The 27,431-nt window shown below is 40.2% G+C and overlaps 1 protein-coding gene across 2 annotated transcripts in view; it reads left to right on the top strand.

The window, feature by feature from the left end:
- Positions 1–6,483: 6,483 nt before the first annotated feature.
- Positions 6,484–27,431, top strand: part of sorcs3b (sortilin related VPS10 domain containing receptor 3b) — a 41,590-nt gene continuing 20,642 nt past the window's right edge. Inside the window, exons 1-5 of one of the 2 annotated variants that reach the window (XM_071480388.1) lie at positions 6,484–7,850; positions 22,294–22,361; positions 26,166–26,265; positions 26,433–26,591; positions 26,776–26,849. In XM_071480388.1, coding sequence (XP_071336489.1) covers positions 7,164–7,850; positions 22,294–22,361; positions 26,166–26,265; positions 26,433–26,591; positions 26,776–26,849 — 1,088 coding nt within the window. In that variant the 5' untranslated portion in view covers positions 6,484–7,163. The remainder of the gene's footprint in view (positions 7,851–22,293; positions 22,362–26,165; positions 26,266–26,432; positions 26,592–26,775; positions 26,850–27,431) is intronic. The other variant, XM_071480389.1, reaches the window with a different exon arrangement.

Below are 27,431 nucleotides of genomic sequence, written 5' to 3'. Positions count from 1 at the left end.
AATATGACACATGGGAAACAAAAAGTCATTTACTTTAACAAGCTAGCAGTTTTTCTCTACGTGTTAAATCTGCGATTATATTTGACAGTGGTTCTGTTTATGTCTCACGTTGGGCACTGAGACATTCTATATCAAAATTTTCTTCAAATTTGTGCTGAATAAGATAATTCACTTTGTTCTTGGTGGTTGCTCTTGGGAGTCCCCATGGTGGCTAACTGTCTGAGCAATAGGCACGATGGCTAAAAGTTACAATTATGGAAAATGGTATGTGATAAAACAGCAGTACTGTAGTAGAGTGCACAGTAAACCTTCTTGCAGGCTGTGATGCCCTAGGAAAGTCATGTCATTGCTTTATCAATGAGTAATTTGTAATAACTGTAGCTGATTAAAATATATAATTATAATAAATTTGGAATAACCAAAATGATCCTTTAAACCACTATAACAGAATCTCTTTATTTTGTTCTTTGCTACCTCCCAGTGACAGTGTGACAACAAAAACAAGCAAACAACAATTAATGTGGCAGACGGGAATGTATGCTCTCACCAGAATGATTTGAGAGATGCTATTATCACAAGAAAATGTTCAGTAACACTGCCACAGAACATAATCCAGGGTTTGCAGAACAGTATTATATTTGTGCAGTCAATGAGTTGCACCGAGTCAGTGGTGATACAGTGGCTTGAACATGGGTATTTGGTGGTGTATTTGTTCTGCTTTCAATTTCATTTGTCCTGTCTTGCATATTGTCATGGATATGTGTTTGTTTAGTCCAAGCAAGTTTTCATTTTTCTAATTCTTCCCAGTGAGTAAGTTTGTGTAGATGTACTATATATCTTCATATAGGTCTGTACATGTAACATATAATGGCTTTGACAGATTGAAACCAACATCATTTCTCACATCACGCCACGCTGGGCAGTGTAGATTTTTGATTAACAGCTGTAATCGAACTTGAGCCCCTCTTTCGGAGCCATTTCCCTTTGGCTGTCCAAAAAAAGAACCACGTTGGATTTTGAGCTGTCTCAGACTTCAAAAGGGGTGAGATGGGAAAGAAGTGAGGAAAGGCAAGTGGAAACACATAGACAGAGAGAGGGTGGGGTGGGGTAGTGGGGGGTGGGAATGTACTTGAAAGGAAGACAGAGAGAGAGAGAGACCAAGAAAGAGAGGGAGACAAAAAGGAAAAGTGTGAGCATATGTATGTATGTGTGTGTGTGTGTGTGTGTGTGTGTGTGTGTGTGTGTGTTTGTGTGTGTGGGCATGTGTGGTGGGAGGAAAAATGGTGTTGGTGGTAAGCAATTGCCTGCCAATAGACTCAAAAAAGTAAGGGAGCAGGGAACACACCACCTTTGGCCGAGTTCTAAAGTACTCATTTAAAAAAATCTCAGAAAAGTTGCCGAGGGTTTTAAGCAGTATCGACTTTCCTTTCAGTCTGTGAGGAAAGCCTAAAGGAAGACACTGAAAGTCCAAGTTACACAGCCGATGTGTAAATGTGGGACAAAATCCATAATGGGGAAGATGTTTCTTTCCTCTGGCTTCTCTCTTGTCAGCATAAAATATAACACGACAGTAAACTGATACAACCATTACTTGTTTATGATGTTGGAGCAGGGAAGATAGGGAGGATTTAAAAAAAAAAAATCAGTTCTCATTCCAAACACGTACTGGTTCCTTTTAATTTGCCATGTTATACTGCTATAAATCTGCCCCAACATCATACTAATACTAACAAGGAGAGAAGGGATTTGGATGGAAGTCGGAGTCATGCTGTTTTTAATTTTTTTTTATTTTATCACTTTTCTAATCTAATCTTATTCCTGTTGTTGTTTGCCATCCAACCCTACTGGAACTAACTTAAAAAAGAATACCACTCAGTTTTTAAATCTATGCATGCATATATTACATCCACAGTATGGTCTGACATCCTAAGTAGTATTTGTGATCATGAAGAAGTGCTAAAGATAGAAATCAGAAAACAATATCCATATGATAACGTCTTAGTGATGCTGGTCCAGTGAAAACAGAGGTGACTTTGTAGACTCAGGGTCTATTTTCCTTAACTTTAACACAAAAAATCTGTACCAAAATACCAATTTTTCTTGAATCATTCTTACACTGTAGGAACTAGTTCCATATGAGCACCGGGACTTTGTTTCTCTTCACTGAATCCTCCTTGATCTTAGTCCTCAACATACTGTAATGCAGTTATGCACAAATGCGGCGTCACTTTCTGTGAAGGCGTTTATTATGCGTAAGTATGGCTTTACAGTCCTGAACTGCATCTCTCCTCCTTTGTCTGCCAGACATTGAAAAATAATGTGCTGTTAGTGGCATAGCAACTGGACAAAAATTCGGACAAGTCGAACTGGCTTTCTGCATAAAACTGCTGGCATTTCCCTTTAAAAGACAGATCTGGTGTTTTCAAAGTGGGCCAATGAGTTTCTGCATGATAACAGATGGTGTTCTCTCTCCAGTGGCAACAAACATGTTCATTAGAAATGTACAGACCAGCTTCGTACTTATTTTATTATATCTTTTGGTCATAATAGCTGGGCCAGAGTGCAGTGACATATTCAAGCAAAAAAGGATCAAAAACATTGTTTAGAGCTACATACTGTATGTTCACAAACACATACTCTGTTAGACGCAGTTTAACAGAAGAGCGAGTTAATTCTTTCGTTTTCCCTCTCATCTTGACCCTAATCAAGGTTTGTTGCCTTTCCCAGTATTTGTTTGGCACAAGACAGGAATCTGTGAAGGTTGTCATTCCATCGCACAGTTGATAGAGACAGACGTTCACACACATTCCTAGCTAGGTATGTCAACTTCAAGAAAGAATTTCACCGGACTTGCATGTGGGAGTAGCAGTGAAAGAACTTGCAATCTCAGTACTGTATAGAGAGAAAATGCTAACCCTGTAAAGCAGAAATGACAGGGCTCTCTGCTGAAGCGCAGCACCACCCCTTATTAAAGGATGGTTCCGCTCCTTTTGTAGTCAGGTGATATTACCATTGTACGCATTAACATTAACTGCTGAAAGCTGGGAGAGAAATGACTTCGCTGTAAAGAAGTCAGAAGTCAGATGATAAGGTTTTCAACAAACCGTGGTTATTCGGAAAAGGAAACAGCTACAACGGGAAAGTGTAAAATTATTACCCAAGACCTAACCTGTCGTCTAGGAACTGAACATATAGGCCTATTAATAATTTCTTTCACCAGTTACTCTTTGAGAGGAATGTAATGGCTGCATGGGCTTCGTACACTGGCAATTGAGTAGGATAAGCTACAGTTATGTACAACATACAAGTCATAGGGAGTTTGTTCAGGGTGAATGGCAGCCATACAAAACACAGCACTGAGTCCTGTGTCTGGTTAGGTCTAGACAACAAGAGCACCTTGGTTAGGAAAAGATTGAGGACTTGGTTAAATACAGTAAACACGTCCCGTCTTGTGCTTTTCCGTTTTGAGTATTCAACCAAGTCCATGCACTTTGCCTAACCTTAACCCAGTGCTGAGCGCTTAAACATAAAAAACCACCATTATCATGCTTAATGCTAATAGTGGATATTATATTCCAATAGATTGTACTGTAGGAAAATCAAATGAAATACCTTGCCAGTAAACATTTCACTGATAAGCTCAAGACTTTGCAGACACGTTCATTTACATCATTTTCTCATTATGTTGATAGAAAATGTAATTCAGTTGGCATCACATTTCTTATAAAACCTATTTGCTGTTGCCTAATTCATTGTATATAAATGTAAATTCCAGGAGACGGGATTGCAACGATGGATTATTGCATTTTTTGTTTTACCTACAGAAAACGGTTTAGATAATGGACCTAAATTGCAGGCTTACAGCCTGTCTGATCATCTGACTGCTTGTGTTTTCTTTTTGGTTTTTTTTTTTGTTGTTTTGTTTTTTTGTTTTTTGTCCCATCTCACTTTGTTGTAGCAATATCTCCGTGTTCCCAGATGAAAGCAAGTCACTTTGGTGAGTACAGTGTTATAACAGACAGATGTAATGGCCAAACTATGACAACATTATGTTAACGAATATGGATGAAGGAACAAAATCTATAATTGACACAGCACATCTGAGGAAATTCTCCAAACTGATATGTTACTGTATGTGTGTATGCGTGAAATATGAGCTACAGCTGTGGGAGATCAAGTAAATTGTACTGATGTCTTGACAGGCTCATCCCTGTGTTCATCATGCGCAGGCAAAGGCTTGAGAACAAAGACCTCAGAGATAATAGTAATACAGTGACTCACCAATGTGAAGAGTTGTATTTTCAGTGACAGGGCCAGTTTATTGCAGTGGCAAACTGTCCTAAAGTGCCCCTCCCACTGTGATTTTAAAACGCTTTCCTTTCATCTAGACGATGAAAGGGGTGCAAAATAAGTGTTTTGCCATTTGCAATAAAAGAAAGTTTCTCTTTTTAATGGCATGGGTATAGCCGAGTGGGGAGTGCACCTTGCTGTTCATCTCCTGCATGCGAGTGTGAGCTGTCTGGGTGATGGCCATTATGGTTCCTGCTACTGCCTGTGCGTCCGCTCCGCCGGGATCACTGAAGTGTTGGAACTAACAAGCTTGGGATGCAGACAGCGGATGCACAAATGGGATTTTGTCCTGAAAGCTTTAGAGCTTGCTCCCTGTCTTCAGTAGAAACAGGAGAGAGGATGGTGCCGTTTGCAGGGGACCGTCTGAGTTATGCGCCACCAGAATGAGATGATTACATCTGATAATCTTGCTAATGATCTACACTGGGGAGGAGAGCACATAAAATTGAATGAGCTACACCGATGTACACAGTTTTTACTCTCGTCCTCTCATATCTCTGTGTCTCTTATTCTCTTTCACTGTGGCTCTGATTTATGCAGAATCTGAGATGTCCTCCGCCCAGGAAGATATGCAATATTCCTTGTCATGGTTTGAGCACATGCAGGATGTAGGACAGAGTCACTCACTCACAGACACATTAAAACTCTTGCCTCAGATATTTCTTCAAATATATACACAAAAGCTCTCTCTGTAACAAACACACACACACATACATACACACATGCTTGTGCACAAAGACACAAACACGTTGCAATCCACCCAACGCGCTCTCGGCCCAAGGTTAGTGCAGATTAAAAGATGTGTCATTGATGGAAGAGGCTCCTCCTCCCTCCCCGGCCTGTCACAGCGTGTTTGGGAACAACCCACTTCATTTTAGCAGCCTAATGGGTAAACAGAGTGTGATCAGTCCAATTACCCCCTCATTGCAGAGGCGTTCTGGCGGGAATGGCCTGTAGAGAGAGTGAGCTGTCTGGTGTGAGGTGGAGTCGCAACAGTTGCACCTGCTGCCCGGAGCCCTCACTTGCATGAATCTCAATTTGTTTGTACAGCCGTGCCAAAAAACGGTGACCAAGAAGTGAGGCCTCTGAGGAGGATGGCCCTGGTGGCTAGCCTTCTGATGGCTGTTTTCACCGTGCTGTCTGAGGACGTGTGCGAGATCAGAGGGTGCAATGAACTGGTGTCAGTGTTAGTCCTTTGAGTGGATTGTTTTTGCGCTTGGTTCTTGCTGCGCAGCTTTCAAGGACAGTGAATTTTCTTATTCCCAAACTATGCTGTGTCTCACAGCTCAACAGATGTACGATTTTGAGGCAGAGAGTTCGTGTGGTTTGACCTGTTTTCAGATACTGCGTTCACTATCAAATGAAGAGGAAGACAGGTCAGTTTGCAGCACAGTGATGGTGACCTCTTCGCTTTTACAGCTTTTCTCATAACTAACGGTCAGGACTACTTGACATGCTCATGCAAGTGTGGAGGTTTGCGCTGAGAATCTTCAGGTCCTGGATTGGTTTAACCTTGACAGGCAGAAGTAATTGCTCTCACTTGATCTCAACATCTTCTCTCACATTACAAGAACATATCTGGTTACATTCTTTGTCCTGTTCTTGTGATGCAAATACATGCTTGTTGTCCTCAAAGAGATGGAAATCCTTCTCTTTATGGCTCTCCCTTGGGATATAAACAAATCTAATGGCTGTTTTAGCTCCGTATCACCAGGCATCATAATAGGTTTTCCCAAATCAAACAATGAGGCTTTTTTCAAAACAAGATTGGCAGACAATTTCCGCAGCAACTGACAGAGCTCTGTCAGCAGGAAATAGGTATTGCCATTCAGGATTCTTTTGGCTCCGCTAATTGAAGCTAATACCTCTCAAATAGCCTATTGATTTGTGGAAAGCTCAATATTTCAAAAACATGCACTGTAAACATGAAGGAATACTACGAAATGTGAAAGTGCCAAGAAGGGGGGGGGGGGGGTTGTGGTTGTTGCAGTGTGACACCACAAGTCCTCAAGATGACAGCAAATGGATCATAGTATGACTTCAAAGCTGCTCTTGCTTCCCAGGCTGTTGTGCAGTAGAAGGCCTGAGGCGTACTGTATTAGTGGCCTAATTAAAAAAAAAAAAAAAAAAAAGAAAAGCCTGATAATGTCACTAGAAATACAGGTGGAAAACCCTGCAGTTCTGCACATCAAAACGAAATAACTAGCTCTTCCTGATCAGAAAGTCCATCTGAATTTCCTCAAAAACTCCCGCACGGTTGGCAGGTGTTGATTGATACAAGCAAGTGATGTTTTTTTTTTCTTTCTTTTCTGTGGTTTCAGAGGCAAAAAAAAAAAAAGAAAGAAAAATGTTACCACGGTGTAAAACACGACACTGTTCAGCAGAGCACAAATTACTTTTACTGTCAACAGCGCAGCTCAATCAAGAGCTGTTTTGGATAACTTTTATAGGTTTACATAAAAAGCCCAAGACGTTACAGAATCAGAACTCCGACGTCCCGGGAGGTAATGAGACCGTGGAATCATTTCAAAATGACTTCGGGTGATTTCAATATTTTAAAGCCGTTTTTTTTTTCTGAACAGCCTCATGAACAATGAGCTCTATCGGTTCCTGCAGTCACTCTCCGTCGGCGCGTTCGCCTGATGCGCAGCGCCTCCCCAACCGGTCGCTCACTTTGACAAATTCCTGGACGTGAGCGGGTCTGTTGAATGGCTTCTTGCGCGTAAAGATGGTGCCTTGAATATTTTAGAAGTTGAATAGCTCTGCCACATCTTTTCCCCCGCACCGATAGACTATCAGCTTGGAAGAACACAATGGGACTGTGGTCATTTTGGAGTTTTTCTCTTTTGGCTTTCGTGTTGCTCTGCCCCTTTCACTCCAAGTTTCTGGCTCAAGCGGAAATAAGTTCTCCCAGAGCAAACGACAGATTTTATCGTGTGGAGGTTATGCAGCTGGATGCACCTGTAACCCTAAAATCAGTGGAGGGCAAAGCCTCGGTCCAAGACGACAATTGCACAAAAGTTTTAAACGCTTTTGAAACGGAAGGAGTCGGTGCTTTGAAATCGAAAAATGGCAAGCAAGTGGGGATTGAAACACAGAGCGGACTTAGAAATGAAACGTCGATTGGCATCGAAACGGCACCAAACTATCGCAGTCGTCTTGACATACCTGATAAAAAGTATGGTAACATTTCCGAGGACAACCAAAGGCGACCTACAGCGAATATGTCTTCAAAAAAGAAGGCAAAAAGGAGTGTGGGTCCAACATACAGCGGAAATGTGGATAGGAGTATAAGTGGAGAAGCGCAGTCAAGAGAGAGGTTTTTGGAGACCGTCCAAGGTGCTTCCAACTCCAGAGCCGAGTACCGGCGCAGCGGGGAGGAAGCCAGAGGGTCTAACCCGAGACAAAGTGAGCCTCACCTGGACACTTCTACCTTTGCTCTGTCGGGAGACTCGGCGCACAATCAGGCGATGGTGCACTGGTCCGGACACAACAGCAGCGTGAGTTTTAGTTTTGCAAAAACGTACACTTCATCATATCACAAAGATTTTAGAGAACACGAAAATGCCCCACACCCTGGTGATAATGCTGATTATTCCAGTCTTTTTTTCCTGAAATGCAAATTATGAACATTTTCTAATAGATTTACATGAATCAGTTTCATTTTTACGCACGGCTGTTTCAGCGCGCACGAAGGTCTATCAGAGAATTAAACTGAACTACGCGTTTGCTCTTTTCACATTCACGCTTATGTTTCCTGTTGTCGCATCCACAGAGATTATGACTGTATGCGCATTACGCGCCTGCCTGTCCTGATGGACGTGACTGTGCACTTGCAGGATTCCCTCTCGCCTTTTCAAACTAGAGTAGACACATTTATTACAACAAACTGTTTCCCACCTGAACTTTAAATTAACAGTTAACCTCCTCCCAAGTAAATAAAGGTGACACTGAGCTATGGGAAGGTGCAGGCATTTTGGCAGCAATCACAACACATTAATTATTTATGAAATAATCAAGTAATGTCTCTCAGGGAGGTGCAGTAGCTACAATTAAAACGGATTGTGTTCAACCTGGCCCTTAATGTGACGCTGATGAGACACAGTCTGACCTTTTGGCAAATGAGCCATGCCTTTGTCGTTGACATTTGACTCACATAGTTCATAGTTATCTAATTGCTTGGATGGACACAGCATTTCAACATGTTTGTTGTTGAGATGGTGCCATACTTTGCACTTCTAAACAGGCTGATGGGAATGTGCACAACTTAAATGGATGATAAGACATTGCAGCAACCACCCAGACCCCACCTCCCCCACTCTCTCACACATCGCAGCTGCACGCACACTTTATGTTTGCACACCATCACAAAGACAAAGCCATGAAGATTTTATCTCTTACTTTACATATGCAGCATCCCAAAGTGTTTGCAAGCACCAACATTTATCAGGCACAAAGATCTTTAAACTATCAACATCCTTGTACCAAGGCAAAGAGCTACTCTGGCTTTTTACCTCAGCTTATTCAGATCACCTTATTTGCCAGGCAGTAGGGTGTGTGGTTGCAACATTAATCTGGGACCACATTAGAAGATTTTTGTGTCCCAGAAACTGTGGGAATATTCATAAATTATCAAGAAAATGCAAATGTTTCACTGGGTGGATTATATCAAATATCTTTTCTTATCTGGTACATTTTCTGTTTGGCAATATATCATAATGTTCGAGGCAGCACAGACTTTGGCCATGTTAATGTATCGCTGTGGACAGTCTCTACAGATATACACCCAAAATGCACCTAATAAAATCTGATTTGTGGGATGTACGGTAAAAGATGTTGTTGATTTGAGATGTCTTCACCATCGATGGCCTTTTGTTCTGCAGGACGCTGTTCACTTGATCATCACTGATGGGCTTGTCACTGCAGCCAGTCAACAGTTTTGATTTATACAGTCTGACTCCCTGTCTGTGGTCCCAAAAGTACGACTGAAACTGCAGAGTTTAAATTGATGGCATTTTATGACTAGATGTTAGAGCTCAGGCTATATTAGATGTAAATGACTGATAATAAATCCAATCTAAAAGGGACATTTGAAGGAAAATTACTTCACTCCTGTGGTGTAGGGTAGTTCTATCAAATATTCACTTCAAGACTTTTCCTGTGATCTGGCCAAGATGTAAAATCCTACAGGGAGTGAAAGGAGAAAGATGTAGAAGGTGATGGTGAAAGTGCCAGTGGGGGATGATCAGAGTTCAGATTTGATAAAAGAATTTCAAACCTCAAATCTGTCCACAAATCTGTCTCTAGACTATTATTCGTTTTCTGTGATTGTCTTAGACATCAAAGCCTGGAGCCGTAGTTCTCTGAGAGATAGCGTTGACTGGACTCGACCATGGGAATAAAACATATACTGCACGAATACCCTTAAAAATTCATGCTTCTTAACTACATGTACTATTGATTGACTGTGCATATTTCTCTGTAAATCTGCCCTGAATGTGAATACAGATGGAGATATAAAGATTCATGATTCATAATATAGAAACAAATAGAAATTAGACTAATTTAAAAATACTAATAAATACACTTTGCCAGAGATATCCTGTATGGCAAATCAATTTTCTTTTCTGTCCTTTGCCTCACATGGGTGTTCAAGCTGTGATATGACCATGTTTGTAATCTTTTTAAACAGCCATTGCAGCACATCCTACACTCACGGGATGCAGAGACACCCCCCCCCCCACCCCCCGCGCCACCTTCCCCGAAGGCAAAAGTCTTAGTGTGCAAGCCAGCTGGTGATCAGGGAGTTATTGGCAGCCAAATGATTTTAGTCTCCTGACTGACCATTTTTGCAAGCTCCTCACAGGCAGCTGACCAAACTAGGACACCGTGTTGAAGCTGAGGACAGTTAATGAGCATCTTTATTGACATCGTTTCCCCTGAGCTTCTGCTGCAGACATGCTACTGTATGTTGGTGTAAATGATGTCCATGTACCATGAAAATAAGGGTCTGGTCATTGGCCTGCTATTATCAGCTTACTGTAGGAAGGGCAGGACATTGATGAGGCCAGCTATTCTTCTTGGCCGTGGAGTAAATCTCTTTGGCTTTTTGTTTGATTTGCTCTAAGGTGACGAGAGTCAAACCAATCTGTCGGCTCTGTAACATCGCCTTTTCATGCCGCGACTGACTGGGAATCGGACAGGCCTCATGGGCCATGTTGTCCGCATGCTTAATCAGAATGAGGCAGTTATTGTTGCACATAATCTCATCGGCATAAATAGACAATAAAATAGTGGAAATGGCACAGCCCTGGGGGACACGTGTTTAAAACTGGTTCATTAGATAGACAGCCATTCCATTTAACATGCTGGAGCTGGTTGCATAGAAACTCCTTGATCCATAAAATCAAATGGAATTGGTTCCCAGTTCACAGAGGCATTTGACCAGAGTTTGTGGGTGTTACAAGATGATGAAAAAGTGCATTAGAAAGCTGCCACTGTTGAGGTGATAAGATACAACAAAGGGAAAAGTTTCAATGGGGTTTTGTTTTTCTGATAATTTCCCACATTCCTGTTTCATATTCTACACAGCAACCACTTTTTTTTTTTGGTTTTGCAGTTATAATATTGGTTAAGATTCCTTTAAAGGTCCCATATTGTAGAAAATTAGATTGTCTTTTTTGATTGTACAGCAGGTCTAGGTGCTGTATAAATACTGGGAAAGTATTAGACTGGAGAAATGCACACAGCCTCTATTAAGAAACTGTGCCTTAAAACGAGCTGTCAGGACTTCTGTAATTTTGTGATGTGACAGCTATACAGTTACCGCCCTCAGCCACATCCCCAGGACAGCCCAACTGGACCCACCGTCTGACCTTTTTGTATCTGTCTGTCCATGTAACTGCTCCTTCAGTTACATGGACGATTTTGTGAAGGAACCTATTTCTTCATGAGACCTTTCAAACGACACCAAGTTTACCTGGTTCTTTTTTACCTTGCACATTTACTGTTTGATATATGGTTACGCTGTGATGAGGGGAGTCCATCTTATTGGTGAGACTCAGCACATTTTTTCCCCCCCTTTCTATTGTTGCCCTGCTACACCATCCACATGTATGTGGCCACAACACCCCCACCTCCCACCCCTCCCCTCTCTCTCTGCCTTCATTGCGCACACTGTAAATGTCCAAGGACGCTGCGAATGCCTCTGTCTTCCATCTATCCACCTGTGATGAACATATTTCAAACAAGGAAATGCGTTGTGCCATATTCCCATTAGTGGGTAGTAAACATTAGATTTCAATGTTTGGGAGTAGGCAGAGATAACTGGTGTGGTTTAGGATCAGGTTGGGGTCATTATAAGACTGGTTAGGTTCAGGTTAAATTCTTGGGAAACAGACTTCATTTCCCCCAGAATCTTCTCCTCATTTAGAAAGCAATGGACTCTCTTCATTCCCACCACTCAGCATTATAACTGTAAGGTGGATTTATTGCAGCACTGTTGAATTAGACTGCATTAGTTGAGCTACTTTTTTTTAGTTGGAATTTGACCATCTGTTCAGCTCATTTCAGCGCTGACTGATCATCACCATTTGCACTTACTGGTGAGTTAAGCTACAGTAGTAGGCTACGATCCGTTACCTGTGGTTGGCGTGGCCGTGCGTCACTCAGAAAACAGTCAGCCAATCAGAAGAGAGGCTAACAGATTGACACAGAACACCCAGTTTCTTGCTATAGAGCTCCAGGGAGAAGCCTATGAGAGGAGATGTAAAACTGTGTTAATATGGTTTATGGTACTTAAAACCACAAATATATCTTCTTATGGATATTAAAACTTCAAATAAAATATAGTAAAAGTTTAAAATATGGGACCTTTAATAAAAATTGATAATAATGTGACCTTATAAATCCTTTTATTCATGCACTCTTCATCATCCTCTGGCCCCCTTATTGCTAGGTAAGGGGATTTTGATCCATAATGCGTGTGATGAAAATTAAAAGTGCTGGAAGTTTTAACATTTCAGCATGAATAGCTTACCTCCTGTGACACACCTGTATTAGAATATTTTGTTGCACTTTAGCATTTTAATCTCAAATAAACCTTTTTCTAGATATTCGTGTATATTACTATTAATGCACCATCTGATTTAGCTGACTGTCAGTTTCTGATTTTTTTTAGACTTTAAAGTTGTAGGCATTGGAAACAACAAATATCAAGCTAACTCTTTTTCTACCTGGGATTTTCTTTTTCTACCTCCTTGTCCCTTGGGGTGTCAGCGCCATAAGTCTGCTCATTAATCCAGCCCGTCTCAAGCCTTTAGGGGTGCACTGTCCACTGATGTGATTGGAAGTTGCTGATAGAAATTCCAGCTCTCCTATACGTGCTATGTAAGAGTGTAGACTGCTGGTTAGTACGGCAAAAACAACTACTCAGGATGGGCAATTTTTAAGCATTTGCTGAAAAAAGGAAGAATTTCCTGTTGTTCCTTTTTGCCTCAGTTTAATTTTATGGTGCACAGTATTCAAGTTTCATGCTTTCTGTAGTAATTATTCAGTAAAATCCCAGTTTTTACTACTCATATGTCATGCATGTGTGCCCTTTTTTTCATGAATCATTTGTGCTTGGGGACCATAATGCATCACATCAACATAGGCTCTCAGCACTTCCTCTGCACTTAGTCTCCAGTTTTGCCTCACAAAGTGCATTTTAAGCAGCAAATAAAGGCCTGGTATGTTCAAGCACCCTGTCATAGCTTGATTTCTTTGTGCCACCAGACGCAGTCTCTCTCTCTCTCTCTCTCTCTCTCTCTCACACACACTCACACATACACACACGCACACTTTTATGTTTCAATATTAATCAAAGTGACAAAGCGGGTGCAGAATCATATTTGACAGGTTTGCATGTGATTAATTAGTTTAATAACTGTCGCAGTGAGGTAGACACATACTATAGCTATGATTAGGTTATGAAAACAAATTTATGCATATTCTGATTGGGGAAATCATGAAATTGGAATTCAAATTGGGAGATGTTTTGTTTTGTTCTTTAGTTTCATTGCTCCTAATATCAAGTGAACCAAGTGACCCTGGTTTGGTAACATTAAAGTTCCTTGAAGCAGCCCAGCAGTTACTATCATGTTTAAAGATAGCTGGGATTGCTCAGGTAGCAGTCGGCTTAAATAATGGTTCAACTTGGCAGTTTACAGTGACAGGAATGTATTAGTTGAGGTGGGGGGGGGGGGGGGGGGGTGTTCCTATCCAGTGAGATACAAAAAACCCAAACCCGAATCACCACACAAACACACACACACTGCACAATCAGTGGAGATGATGGAACACTTCCAAACACAAAATGACACATTTAGAAAACAGAATACTCACTCAATGGGTATCCTGGAACAAATCCTTTAAAGTGACTGGTTGCTTTTGCTTTGAACCGAAAAGGAAAAAAAAAAAACAAAACAAAAAAAAACCCAACCAGTTGAGTTATAGTCGAAATCAGAGGCTACATAAATGTGGATCTAAATTATTGCAGTTATTCAGATTTTGATGCCAAAATATTCATCAAGATTTTGCAGAGTTATGACTTCACAGAGCCTACACATCATTTGCATGAGTTAATGATTGTATTGAAGTGGATGTGGACTGTCATCAATAAGTGTGTCATGAGGCTGTAAATTATTTAAACAACTAAGGATTCGAATTTGAAATAACATCTAATTGTGTTCTAGCTTTAGTACTGCTGCTGTTTCCACACACCATCTAAAGCTGATGCCAGTAGTCTTTAATTCCTGATTTCATGCTGTGCTTTGCTACTTGACACACAGTGAAACTGTGCTGCTCAGACAGTTTAAACGACCATCTTGATTACTATCCCCTTCATTTCTATCTTTCTTTGCTTTGTACCTGCTATTTCATCTGATATTCCATGCAGGTAGCTAGAATTTCATCTAATCTCATCAGATCTATATTATGTTTAGATGTGCTGCATGACTCTTTCTGATATGGAGATGTACTGGATAGTGTCGATGACTTACTGCTTCTCTGAGGATGGTGCACAACACATATTAAACTGGGTGTGACAAATATGGATCAGCCAGTCTCTGAAATTAATATGCTTGAAAAGTTGTTTTCCGTGCTTTACGTCAAGATTAAACAGCATTAAATTTGAGTGCTTTCATGACAGAACAAGCAAGTGAACAAAGACAAAAGCAAACAAACAAATCAATGGCTCAAAATGTCACATTATACTCATATCCGGTTAAAAGCGTCCATGTAGCATTAATTTTTCAATGAATATGTAATTAGATAAACCCAGCTTTGTTTTCTATCAACAGAATGAGGAAACGTTAATTAATGCATCTAACAAGTTGCTGTAAACTTGGCCAATACCGAGTCCTGATCCAATTCCATTGCATTAAAGAAAAAAAAACAATTGCGTACTACTAACCTTGTATGGATATGCCCAGTTAAAACATGGACAGATACATTAATGCCATAGAATCTTCCTTTAACTGTCAATCAAAAAAAAAAAAAAAAAAGAAATCTATTAATAAACAACAATTTCTGTATTAGTTGCCCTAATACTAGTGACCCCCTTTAAAATTAAAGCCTTGCATATTGTACACATTACCTTTTTACTGGGGGGACCTTCCAGTGTAAAATATTATATGCCAAATTGCTGACATTTTGCTAACTGCAGTAGTTGCCAGTGGCTGTGCAGCACAACTTCCTGTGTAGACCACTGTTTTAGAGTGGAAGAAAATAATTGATTTCTGGGTAAACTGCTGTTTTATCCAAGTGTGAAACTATAAAGCCTATCAATAAATTACACAGTACTGGTCAACGGTCAACCTTTTTTAATCAAAAAATAAGTATAAAATCAACTTTTTCCTGTGATGGGAAAGGATTTTGGCCCAGTAGAACTGGGAACTAGAACTGTCATGTTCTGTGGCCAGTACAAGTGCAAGGTGGAAAAAGAAAGCATTCAGTTGATCTGCCTTATTAGTAAACTTTATCCAAAACCAAAGCCATGAAAACATATCTCTACAAATCTTTTAGATAATGTTACACACTACTAAGCCTCATTACTTAGTGTGTGTCGAGCCCATTGAACCCATTTGAACAAGACTTTAGTCCTATACAAGAATGTAGTATTTCATTTCCTGGAAGAGACACTGAACATAGATAATCCTGGCAGCATTCCCTCGAGAACATACATGGCAGAAAAAATACATAATAAACTAATAATTTCTAAAAGAAATAGAATTTAAAACTGAATGTGAAGTGAACCTTAAAGAGTAGTCAGTTGCCACCTCTACACATTATGAAAAATGCAAATAAGTGACAGGGGGGGAAAAAAAGACAAAAAGTGGACGCATGGGGCCATTTAGCTCATGAACTGAGTCTCACAGCACTTTTGGCAGAGAAGGGGGTCATTTTAGGTGGAGGGCTTCTCTCCTTCCAAAATCTCAATTTGGACCCCACTACTACCGCCTTTGGCTCCAGCTCAGACAGCCCCCCCGGGGCAGAAGCCAAGCCACTAGGAGCCAAAGCTGTGAAGGAACAGAAGAGATGGGAAGAAATATTTGAATGGTGTTACATTGCTCAAAGTTCTCAAAAACCCAAACTCAATAAAACCCTGTTCATTTTCCTAAGATTTCATATTATTATTATTTACCCATGTACATTTCCAATCTCTGTTGTAGTCCATAGCGTAAATGAATAACAGGATTACACACAAAAAGAATAATTGCAGTCATGCTAGTGTATCTTCAACCTCTGAGCACTAAATATGAGCAACCAAGATTGGCACAGAATAAAAAAACCTGTCATAGTAAAATGCAAATGTTGTATTTTTGGCTCTCCACACTACTTACACTGCATCAAATTAATTTCAAATTGCAGAGGATGTGACTAAAACTTTGTCAAATGTGTCAAATCATTTAAATGACTTCTAAAATTGCCATCAAATTTGTCCTTGAATGCTGCGTTCTTTGTTTTTCACCTTTTTTGCAAACGGCAGTGTCTTGTGCTGCGAAGTCAATGTCAAAACACAGAATATGTACCAAGTGCAGTGTGTATTTCTATACCTAGTCCATTAAAACACATTTCAATGATGTTTTACCTCAAGCTTTCTTGAAAAAAGAAATAAGAAAAAAATGAAGCTGAGCAATCACAATATTTTCTCCCATTAATGGCAATTTATCCCGTATCGTTGTTAGCATCAGAGAGACATAACATGACCACAAAATCTCCTCACAATAGAGCTGTATTTGAAGTAAAACCCTTTTATATTCAGCCCATTTCATTAATTTTTCTGCCATAATGGACCGAATTGATTGCTGAAACCTCTCAAGCTTAAAGCATCAGGGCTATATGACCAAAGCTCAGCAGTCAGGAGGATAAGCAAACATACACACAGCAGACTAATGCACAAGGGACCTTTTGCTAGGGTTTACTTGATGAAAGCAGCATCCCCTGGAGTATTTTTTCACCCACAAAAGTACAAACAATCAATTTGGTCCACAGATAAGATGAGGACAGAGTAAGGCCTTGCTTTGACCGCGCCATTTCTCCTAAAAGACGTTTGTCTTTTTTGCTAAGTGCTCTGCTTTGGAGACGTCCTCACAGAGCCACAATCAAGATGTTGTGTTTTTATCCCTTCACCCACTTGCAGCGCAACTTGATTTTGGCCTCGCGGCTGTCAGGCCCTAAAGAAATTTATGCAAATTTGCAACCAATACTGTGTTTCTTTTCTCTGCAGGTGTTTGCATCAGATAATTTCTAATGGATGCATGAATATATTAATCTGAGAAGAGAGAAAAGAAGTTACAGTTTATATCTACACTGTGTAATGTGTTTTGATATACAGGTTACTCTCTCTGTCTATGCCGGTCATCTTACCATGTTTTTCTAAAGGCCATTTGGCTCAGCAAACGATACCAAATCTTTTTTTTTCCTTGTGCTTGGTGAGCTTTTCCTTCTTAACACAAGAACAGAAAATTAAATGTGATAGTCTACAACAGACCTGAAATGTTCCCAGTACGGGTAGGAGATCTAGGACATTAATTAGCAAGTCGACTTAAAGAAAACAGTGTTTGTCAAATTACTCAAATGACTCTTTCTTGCCCTTGGCTTCAGTCTTCCTTCCCTTAATGAAGTTGAGAATGTAATGAGCTTAACAACAAATGAAACAGGTTTTATTTTTGTGTCCACAGCATTGCATCTGCGTGAACAGACCAGTGAATTGCAGTGTAGTGATATGCCAGCTTTTGCTGTGTGATAATGGCCACTGTGCATTAGGGACCCCCCATGGATCTGCATTATTTGGAAGACGTGGCTCTTCCCACTGTGTCCATGTTTTCAGCTCTGAAACCTCTTCTGCTTCTTTTTTGAAGCAGTAATAGCGGAGAATCATTTTTTGGGTAATTATGAGTAATTATGTAGAAGCTGGGCATCAATTACCTATGGTGACTAATTGTTTTTGGCCACTTGGGAGCAGCCAAAACAAGTTGTGAACACAACACTGACATATTATCACCTTTTAAGGAGAGTAGTGAACTTATCAGCTGCTGATTTACACATTCAGCATTTCTGAAGCAACATTATAATTTATTTAGAGTCATGTTTGTGTGTTTACCTGATGATGAATATATATATATATATATATATATCCATCATTCATCATTCATTGTCTGCACTCTCTTCACTCCTGAGGAAAATATCTGGCTCTTTAGCTACCAAATGCTCCATTATGTTCACCAGCTTGTCACTAACTGTTTCTGTCTGTTTCTGCTGTGGCTGAAAACCACGCCCTGACAGTGGTGACAGTGAACCAAAACGGTAAAATTGTGGTCCAGATAGAAAACCACTGAGCTGAAACGCACTACACAGGCCTGTAAAACTGATTGAGAGGAGCCTCTGTGTTGTATGTTCAGTGAGCTGCTGCTATTGTGGCCAAATCACGCCTGTAACAGAGATGTTTAATCTCAGTGAGGAGCTTGTCTGGTTAAGTTATTATTATTATTATTATAAATGATGATTGTGTAGTACAGGATATCTTCTCTCTAGCTGCAAAATAGAAAAGTGCACAAAAATATACACATACGTACCGTGCAAGTGCGTCTGCACTCAGCCCGGATAAACAGAGGAACAACTGCACTCATGGATTGTCGGGTTGTGTTTAGTTCGATCACTTGATGGCTTCAAAACCCACCTTCACTCTGTTTGTCAAACCTGATAAGGTCACAGAAACTGACCTCCAGACAGCCGACAGAAAAAGGGGGCATATCTGAGAAAAATCAGTTTATTATAAAAGCTTTTATTTAAGAAAAGATTTAATTAATGTTGACACATTTCTGTGAGTTGTCAGACATTTTGATATTGTGGTTTGACTCAGGGGAGGTATATAGACAGGAGTTGCTCGCAGGAGAAGGCTCTGTGTGTGGATGTGTTTACCCTACAGTACAGTATACAAAAGCTCATGTGTATTTATGAGAATGTAAATGTGTATCATTTTAGCCGTGAACTTTTCAGAGGATGCTAAAGGTAAGAAATATAGAGATATGTGTCAATGCTTCTCTGAGCGTTAGCAGATTTATTACAAAGAGCCTTACATCATTCGCTGTTTTCAACTTTGTGAGTCCCTTGGAAATTAATTTAGATCCTTCATTTGTCCCCTCAAGCAAGGTTCAAAAACAGTGGCAGATCTACATGAAAGTGGTTGTGTTTCTCACTTTTCTAAAGATTGTTCCTACTTCCCATGATGTGTTTCTCCTGAGCAGGAAAGAAACAACAATCTGGAGGTGTGATGTGTGGAGTTGGGGTCCATTTATTTTCCCCTGACTACCCAATTAGACAGAAACAATATTTGAGTGAGGGGTACTGTCTTAATGATGCTTCACTGGGGGCTGGATATGCAACAGGTTTCATTTGAAGTGCGGTGTTAAAAAACACGATAAAACTGCACCAATGATTTTATTTTATTAATAGCCATATTATAGTAGAGACACAGATGATTCATACCTAAACTGTGAGTTGTGTAGAAAATCCTCAACCCACCAACATGATGTTGAGATGCCTCTCACGTCCCACTGAAGCACTCTAAAAATTTGAGCATTTCACTTAAAACAAAAAAAAAAAAAAAAAAAAAGGAATAAAAAAAGGATAGGGAATTTGTGAAGATTTGCTTTGGTCCAACAGTCTATGTCTGTGAACGCGCTGTACATGCATATGCTGCATGCTTGAATGCTTGTGCAAGTGCCTCGTGTGGGTCCGTGTGTGTGTGGATGAGACATTTGCACCGAGCGGATACGGTATATCACAATGATATTATGGCTGTAACACCTGCGTTGCCATGGAGGCTGTCTCTTCCTCTTCAGCCATCTGAGAGAGTTAAAACCTCTGCATGGCCAAACCGCACCTGACTGTGATGGGTTTTGTTTTGTTTTGCTTCTTTTTATCACTTCTTCATGTGTGCGGATTCCTCCTATTCGCTGGATGCAAAAATGCCACAGCAGAAGAAAGAAGAAAGCAGAAGTACCCAGAGAGCCTGTTTTAAAAGACAGAAAGAAAAAGGAAGACAGACAGAGGGACTGAAAGAGAGAGAAAATGAAAAAATGAGAGAAAGAAGGAGAAAAGGGGAATCAAAGAAGGGAAAGAAAGCAACAAGAATAGAATGTTAGGATAAGAGGATGACTAAACCCAACTCCTCTGAGGGTGAGAGCCAATCTGAAAAATGATTGGTTGACTTTCCCGAGGCAAAGCTCTCTTTGCTCACATCAATAAAACATAAACATGAATAAATGCACTGCTTTTGGCCTTCCAGGGTCCTTACTTAATTTCATGTATGCAAGTGAGCGATGATATGCATGGAGAATTGTATTTACCTAGAAGGCTCAAAATAATACTGGAAGCCATTTTGTGTTTGTTGGTTCCCAGTATTTACATAAATGCACGACTTCACCATAAACTCTTGGAATTTTGCGTTTAATGCGGCTTCATTTGTCGGGATCTCATAGTGCAAGTTGCGCGTCTGTCGTCCAAGTCGTGCTCTCCCCACTGGTCTCAGTATTTGCATGTATAGTAGTTGCTCCCTATTGACTCGAGCCACAGACGCACAGCCTATCAATAATGCTGAGGACGTGGGAACACACAGTCTCCAGTGATGTACTCTTGATGTATCCACTTAGGGACAAATCATCCAAACAGTCATCTGCCTCACTAGTCTGTTGGTCCCTGAGGTAGATCTTCACTGACCCAATTCAGTGGGTCAGCTTTTGTTAATGAGCCAACCGCACAAACACGTTGACAGCAGTTAAGACAGAGCTCCTAATGGCAAGTACAGCTTGGGTGCTGAGAGGCTTTTCGTTATCAAATTTTAGCCATTTGGGGCTTTTTTTTAAATGGTTATTTTACATCCTTATCCAAAGTCGTGAGCGTTTGACTAAATTGGATCCACGTGCAAAATGGCGCAAGTGATTGAAACACATAAAACTGTGAACGTCTATTTGTTGTTCACTCAGCTAATTTGCTATGCTATTTGAATCCCTTTGGTTAGGAATGAACTGCCTCTAGTTTGACACTGATAAAATCAATTCCAGATTCAATTTACCTTGTAGTATTTATAATGTCCCATGACACAGAGTCATTGTTGTTCGTGAGAAAGAACTGAAGAGACAAACGATCAACAGTGTGGCAGAGTTTTTCTCTCCTATCTATTTTTCAAAGCAGGCAATTAGGCCTAACATCACAACCATTTAACTAAGTCTGTACTCCAAATTGATTCAGACTCCAGTGTTGGACCTTGCAGACATGGTGCATTTAGTTATGCAAATGCTTATCTCTCTGTGTGATTGGTTAATTAACCTGTAATGCAGATAGTCCCAGCCATGCACAGTGGCCGTTTGATGGCTAAATTGTGGGTCAATTGGGTTTTTAACATTTTCAAAGCAGACTTAGAGGCATGTCTTTGTTCCTCTGAGTCTTGTGCGGCTTTTCTCCGTTTAATGACTCGTTCCATGGGTCCCATAAGGTTAATGTGTTTAAACTCACTGTAATTGAGCTTTTGACCCATCTTTCAGGCATTTAAAAAAAAAAATCATCATATTATGCCTTGTTTCTGCTTCTTGATTCCTTCTCCCTCCCTCCATGCCCTGCCCCAAACTCTCCACCCAACCCCCCCTCGACCCCCTCCTTTCTATGCTGAGTTATGAGCATCCCCATGGGAAGTCATTTATAATGCCATTGGAGTGACAATAATGTGTTTGCACACCATTTCACTCTGCCCTCTGTGCCTTGGCAGGCTTTTATGGGCCACATTTTTGCTTCCCCAGAAACACATTGTCCAACCATCCTCAGAGAACATGCAAAAGCATTTAGCCCAAACTGGAACTGGATGTCTTCCAATGAGGAAAATAACACAACTTCTTCCATCAATATTTGAGATCAACATTTGTTGGTGCTTTCGCAGCTAAACTACTTTGAAGGTAAAAGTAAGACACAAGTTTAAAAAGAAAAAAAAAAACAAAAACAAAAAGGAAAAAGGAAATGAAAGAGGGCGATGCAGTGCAGCCACTTTTCATGCATTATTTTCATTGTTCACTGAACAGTTATGCTCAGATTTTGCTGTCATGTAGGCATCATTCCACATGAGATGCTGACGCAACTCTTGACAGCTCGCATGGATTTTTTTCAGATCCTGCCACCAGCAGAGTGACATCTCCTGACAACACGAGGCTCACTTGTCATTGGGCTAAAATATCGTATGAGACTGATATTTATTAATAAAGTGATGAAGCAGACATGTTGTACTCATTCCCTCATTCCACGTCATTAGGTATAGGCAGGTAATGTATGCTAGTGAGGCACTCATGCAAAGACTTTTTTAGACCAGACCTTGGCATGTAATTAAATGTGTCTGTTGCTGTTATGTTGTAGGTGATCTTGATCTTGACTAAGCTGTCTGACTTCAACCTGGGGGCTGTTACTGAGAGCTCGCTCTGGAGGTGAGTATAGTTTTAATCGCTGCTATTTTTCCTTTTCCATCTAAATAGAAAAGTTATGGCATCAGTGCAAGAATTTTATAAAAATGCAAAAGTCCCCAAAAACAATAAGAATAATATATTCATGGAGCTTTCAGTATACGGTGAGTATGATTTATGGTGTTCTTCCTTGCTAGGATATGAACAATCAACTCAAAGTGGAAGCCAATATGAAGTATGTTTTAATAAAGCAATCTGAAGAGGTTCAGAATGAAGCTTCCTCTTTGCTTCCCACAGACCCATAAATAACACATCTAAGACTGAAGTGACCTTTTAGAAAAGGCCCAACCTATTTTCTGTCCATCATGAGAAAAGAAACTTTTTGAAAGGCTATTTTTGAAAGATAAACCGGAAGACTTATCTGAGGGATTCTGTGTTTGGATCTGTGGCTCTTTTCCTCTGACCTAGAAACTTCCTGTCAGAGTTTTTGATTGATTGTCATCCGTAACCTTTTGTTTCAGAAGCAATTGACATGCAATTGCTACTGTATGGCACAGTAATTTCATTCAGTATGTATTGAGAGGTGAGTTACAGTGCCCTGTCAGGTCATAAATAAGAATGGAATTCATTAAGGATTATACCATAGAGCACAATCCAGCCTTTGATATGCCTCTTTTCTCACCTCTCCCATAGCCTGCAGAGAACTCATTTCATTCTGAAATACACGTGGAAAAGAGACCATAAGTCCGCCAAGCATAGAGATTCAAATTAATATGTTTCACCAGAGGCTTCGCCAAGATTTACACCTGACTTGACACGTTTTGAAATCCCATATTGTGTACAGGAGGTCTTCCATCATCAAGGTGTCTGCTTAACAATGGCACCATGAGTAAATTAGAGTGTACCTCAGGGGATGCACAAAGGTTCTTAGTATGTGTGTTAGAATAGCCGAGATTTGAATGTTATGAAAAGAAATGCGAGTAAATGATTTCTGTGATAACACAATAAATGATTTATGACTACAACTCCAGGCCAGTGTTGGTGGCAAAATGCAATGTGCCGATCAATGGGTGGACTTGCAGAATCTATCTTAACACGCATCACGTCCCTTTATGTTTTGAGATGATTGCCTTCTCTAAGGAAGTAAGGAAACTTCACGATGTTATAATTTTATTTCATTTACGATTCTTTCTCCCACCGCCACAATCACAGACAGATATGCCAACCGAAAGGAGAACTTAAGCACAAATACAAATGTGTTTAGGAATAAGTCTTTGAAACAATGTCAACAACAAATGGGACGATTCAGATTAATGCACAGACAATGATAGCAGACTCTGGGTATCTATCCAATTATGCAGTGAAATTACATTTGGAGGCGCTCAGGTAGAACTGAGAGCGTGGATTGGCTGTTTGTGGCGAGGAGAAATATGAAGACTGGGATGACACATCTACCCTTGTCAAGCGATGCATGGACTTGAAAGGAACAGGCGGTTCTGGGAAGAGCAAGGATTTTGTTGTGTTTATTTGTTGTGACAAACCTAAATGATTTTATTTAAATACAGGCCATTAATTAAAAGGCTCGAGAACTGGGTTATTTCTTTTCCCCTTTTTGTCTTCTTTTATGAATATTTCACCTTGAACCTGTATTTGTCACTTTTGTATTGCTAATTTGATGCACTGTTGCAGCAGAATAGCACACTTAAGCTCTTCCCTGCTGTAAAGGAAAACTGAATACGAAGAGGATGAAACTAAGTGGAAACGGAGAGAACAAATGCCAGCCATTCTTGCATTAATTTAAGACTGAAAGAAAAAAACTGTATCAAAGGGGATTTCACCACTGTTCTGGAAAGGATGTCTTTAAACTCCTTCCTCACTGTCTTCTATGCACCAGCATCTACTTGCATAAAGGGAGAACAATGGTTTACATCACTCACAGTGTTGCTAGGACAATGTCCGTGCTGAGTGTTTTAACCCTTAGATTAGAAATTGCATTTAGCATACCTATGAGAACTGACCATTTTCAAGTGCATATCTGAAGTTCAGAAATTGATTTCCTACCTTGCAGGCAGCCGCTGGTTTCATTACAACTCAGTGTAGCATGGAAATCAGCTTGCAAACACTTGAGACTTGCTTGACATGTGTAAGGTGACGGTTTAGTTTGCATATTGTGTTTGTCAAAGGTGCAATATTGATAAATGGTATGGCAGTTTCCAGTAGGACATGCCTAATGAATGTGTCAACCTTTTTAATGCTTCTCTTGATATCCATATTTTCTTGCTGCTTGTCAAAGAGAGCTGGAGTTGGAGCTTCCTTTAATGCAGTAGCAGGACGGAGTTCTCAGATTAGCCCCTGTGCACTAATGCATTACCACACAATGACAAGATATTTTTCCCAAAATGTTAGAATATGCTAAAGGTGCCCTGTGGAGATTTCTTGCAAACACTGTTATTTTTTAATTCAGTGTAACCCACAAACATGCATTATGTGCATCCTTGAGGCCTAAGAAACCTGTTGAATGCATTTTTTTCCCTAATAAAACCATTTCTTTGGAATATTTAGAAACATGCACCGTTTAGATCTATTTTTACGTCCACGCCAACATCGGTTAGCCGCCTTGTACTTCTGTCGCTTTGTCTGGCACGTTGCTATGCTTCTTGGTTACTGTCACCAAGTGTTGATCAGTGGAATAAACTGGGGGATGTCATCAACTGCAACCCCCCCCACTTTCATTTGATAGACACGGCCACTCTTTGAGGCAAATGTGTTATTTGCTTTGACTTCTGCCTCACCTTCACCAGTTCACATAATCCTTCCCTGCACATGACCATATTTCTCCTGTTCATCATGCTCTTCTCTGTATTTTACAGCTTGAATGCACTATACATTTGAATTACCGTCTCCAGCAGTCGGCAGTGATATGTGTCCTGTCACCTGTGCGCTTGTGCATCTGCAAACTAACAATGTGTTGCGTGTGTAGCAACTGTCTTGCTAAATCTTGGCAACTTAGAATTTTTTTTTCTTCTAGCAACTTTGTGGAGAGACCATAACTGCTCTAACTAAATGGGAATTGCCAGTATTTTTTAAATAAATGTGCAGCTGACCAATCATCAGACAGTAACATCTATGAGCTTTGAGTGTGCGTTTAAAGACCAATCCTAGGTCCCCACTGTTTGCTTAGTTCTAAAGGATTTACTAAAGGACTCTTTATGTTAAATTTTTTTCTTTAGCTCACAAGAGTTTACTCGAGTGTCTGGATCCTCTTGATTCATGATATTTAAGTCCCAGCATCTTTACAACATCCTACATATAATGTTATTGGAATTAGTGGTAGATTTAGATACATACTGATGTTATGATAGAAGGTATAAAAATCACTATAGCTATTATTTAATTAGTGTCATTTAAGGTTTTGTTTTTTTTTTTACCACCACCCTGTGCAGAAACATGTTGATTGAATAGAGAGCACCTACAGTAGATGACAGCTGGAATAATAACGGTGCACTTTTCAGTGTTGCACTTTTCTTGCTGAATTGCAGCAAAGTACTTTACAAGAGCAACACAAACAAAAATAACACATTAGCGTGAAGCTAGTCTCTGCATATTCATTTCCCTCTCTTAAAGCAAAAAGGCTGCCTGAACAGTAGAAAATCAATATAAACACATACGCAATGTATTGGAGATGCTGTCATGTAAAGAATAACTGATTTGCAGTTAATGGGCTAAAACATACCAAACTACTGGTATGGTGCTTTTAAATCTGTCTCTAATGGATTTTTTTTTTTTTCCATCAAACACGGAACATGTTTTTTTCTTGTCTGTAATCAGATCCAGTGACTATGGAAGCACCTACACCAAACTCAATGACAAAGTGGGTTCAAGGACCGTTTTAAGTTACCTGTACGTCTGCCCTACCAACAAACAGAAGGTCAGCATGTCCCTGTTGCTTTGTCTCTCTGTCTGATCTCTTTCAAGCTCATTCCTGATATAAAATTACTGTTATGCTTCTTTTTTTGAATTGCTGTGAAATGACTGCATCTCTGTCTCTCTCCCTCTTCTAATGCCATATCCCTCGTCTGGCGTCCTGTACTTTAGATAATGATGCTTAGCGACCCAGAGGTAGAGAGCGCTGTTCTCATCAGTTCAGATGAAGGGGCAAGCTTTGAGAAGCATCCCATTAACTTCAACATCCTGAGCCTGCTCTTCCATCCGGCACAGGAGAACTGGATACTGGCTTACAGTCATGACAGCAAGGTAGCCTCTGAGTGAATCCACAATGAACCTTTAAGTGGAGATGAGATAATATATGACGTTGAATGCATTAGCATTTTAAAAACTTTTGTTTTGCTGTGGATGTGATGATAACTGTGATGCTGCTCATTTAACAAAATCTTCCTCTTTAAAGTGTGATGAAGATCAGCCTATTTTTATCTTGCAGCTGTACAGCTCAATGGACTTTGGAAGGAAATGGCAGCTTGTTCACGACAACGTGATGCCAGGCCGGTTCTACTGGTATGATTATGTGGATCCTATTTTTTTTTTTTTGCAGTGATTAATTGTAATTTGCATAATGATAGTGTTCATGACCCTAAGCTGTCAGAAGGATCCAGTGACCTCTTGTCAAAAACAGATCTCACTCGTGGCACCCAAGCACAAAACTGATTATATCCATGTCACGCAGACATGAAGGAATATTGTGCTTCATTTTCCATAGCACAAACATGACATGCTGTTTTTGTTGTCGCTGTCATTTAGTAATCTCAACTGCTCAGGGACAAGGCCGTGAATATTGATGTGAGCCTGTTTATCCCTCTTTGTCATGGCATGTGTCAAATCTAAGTGTGTTTTTTAGCTGTAAGGAAAGGACATTGGTTGGAGGACATCCCCTCCACATGCTTGAATAGCAAAACGCTTGATAAATAAGAACAGCTCAGCGGGTATAGCGGCGCCCGAAAGAATGCATTACTTGTGCTCTTTACAACCATTCGTTCACACAGATTTTATCAAATAGTTCTTATTCAAAATGGTTTTGCAGCCACCTACAGTTTTATAACAACACACATTGGTAGATATTTATTGGAATAGCTGATGTTT

The sequence above is a fragment of the Trachinotus anak genome, unplaced genomic scaffold, assembly GCF_046630095.1.
Source record: "Trachinotus anak isolate AG129_WGS33_773 ecotype Australia unplaced genomic scaffold, CSIRO_AGI_Tana_v1 ptg000007l, whole genome shotgun sequence".
NCBI lineage: Eukaryota > Metazoa > Chordata > Actinopteri > Carangiformes > Carangidae > Trachinotus > Trachinotus anak.
The sequence above is the reverse complement of the archived record's forward strand: the minus strand, read 5'-3'. Positions and strand labels throughout refer to the sequence as shown.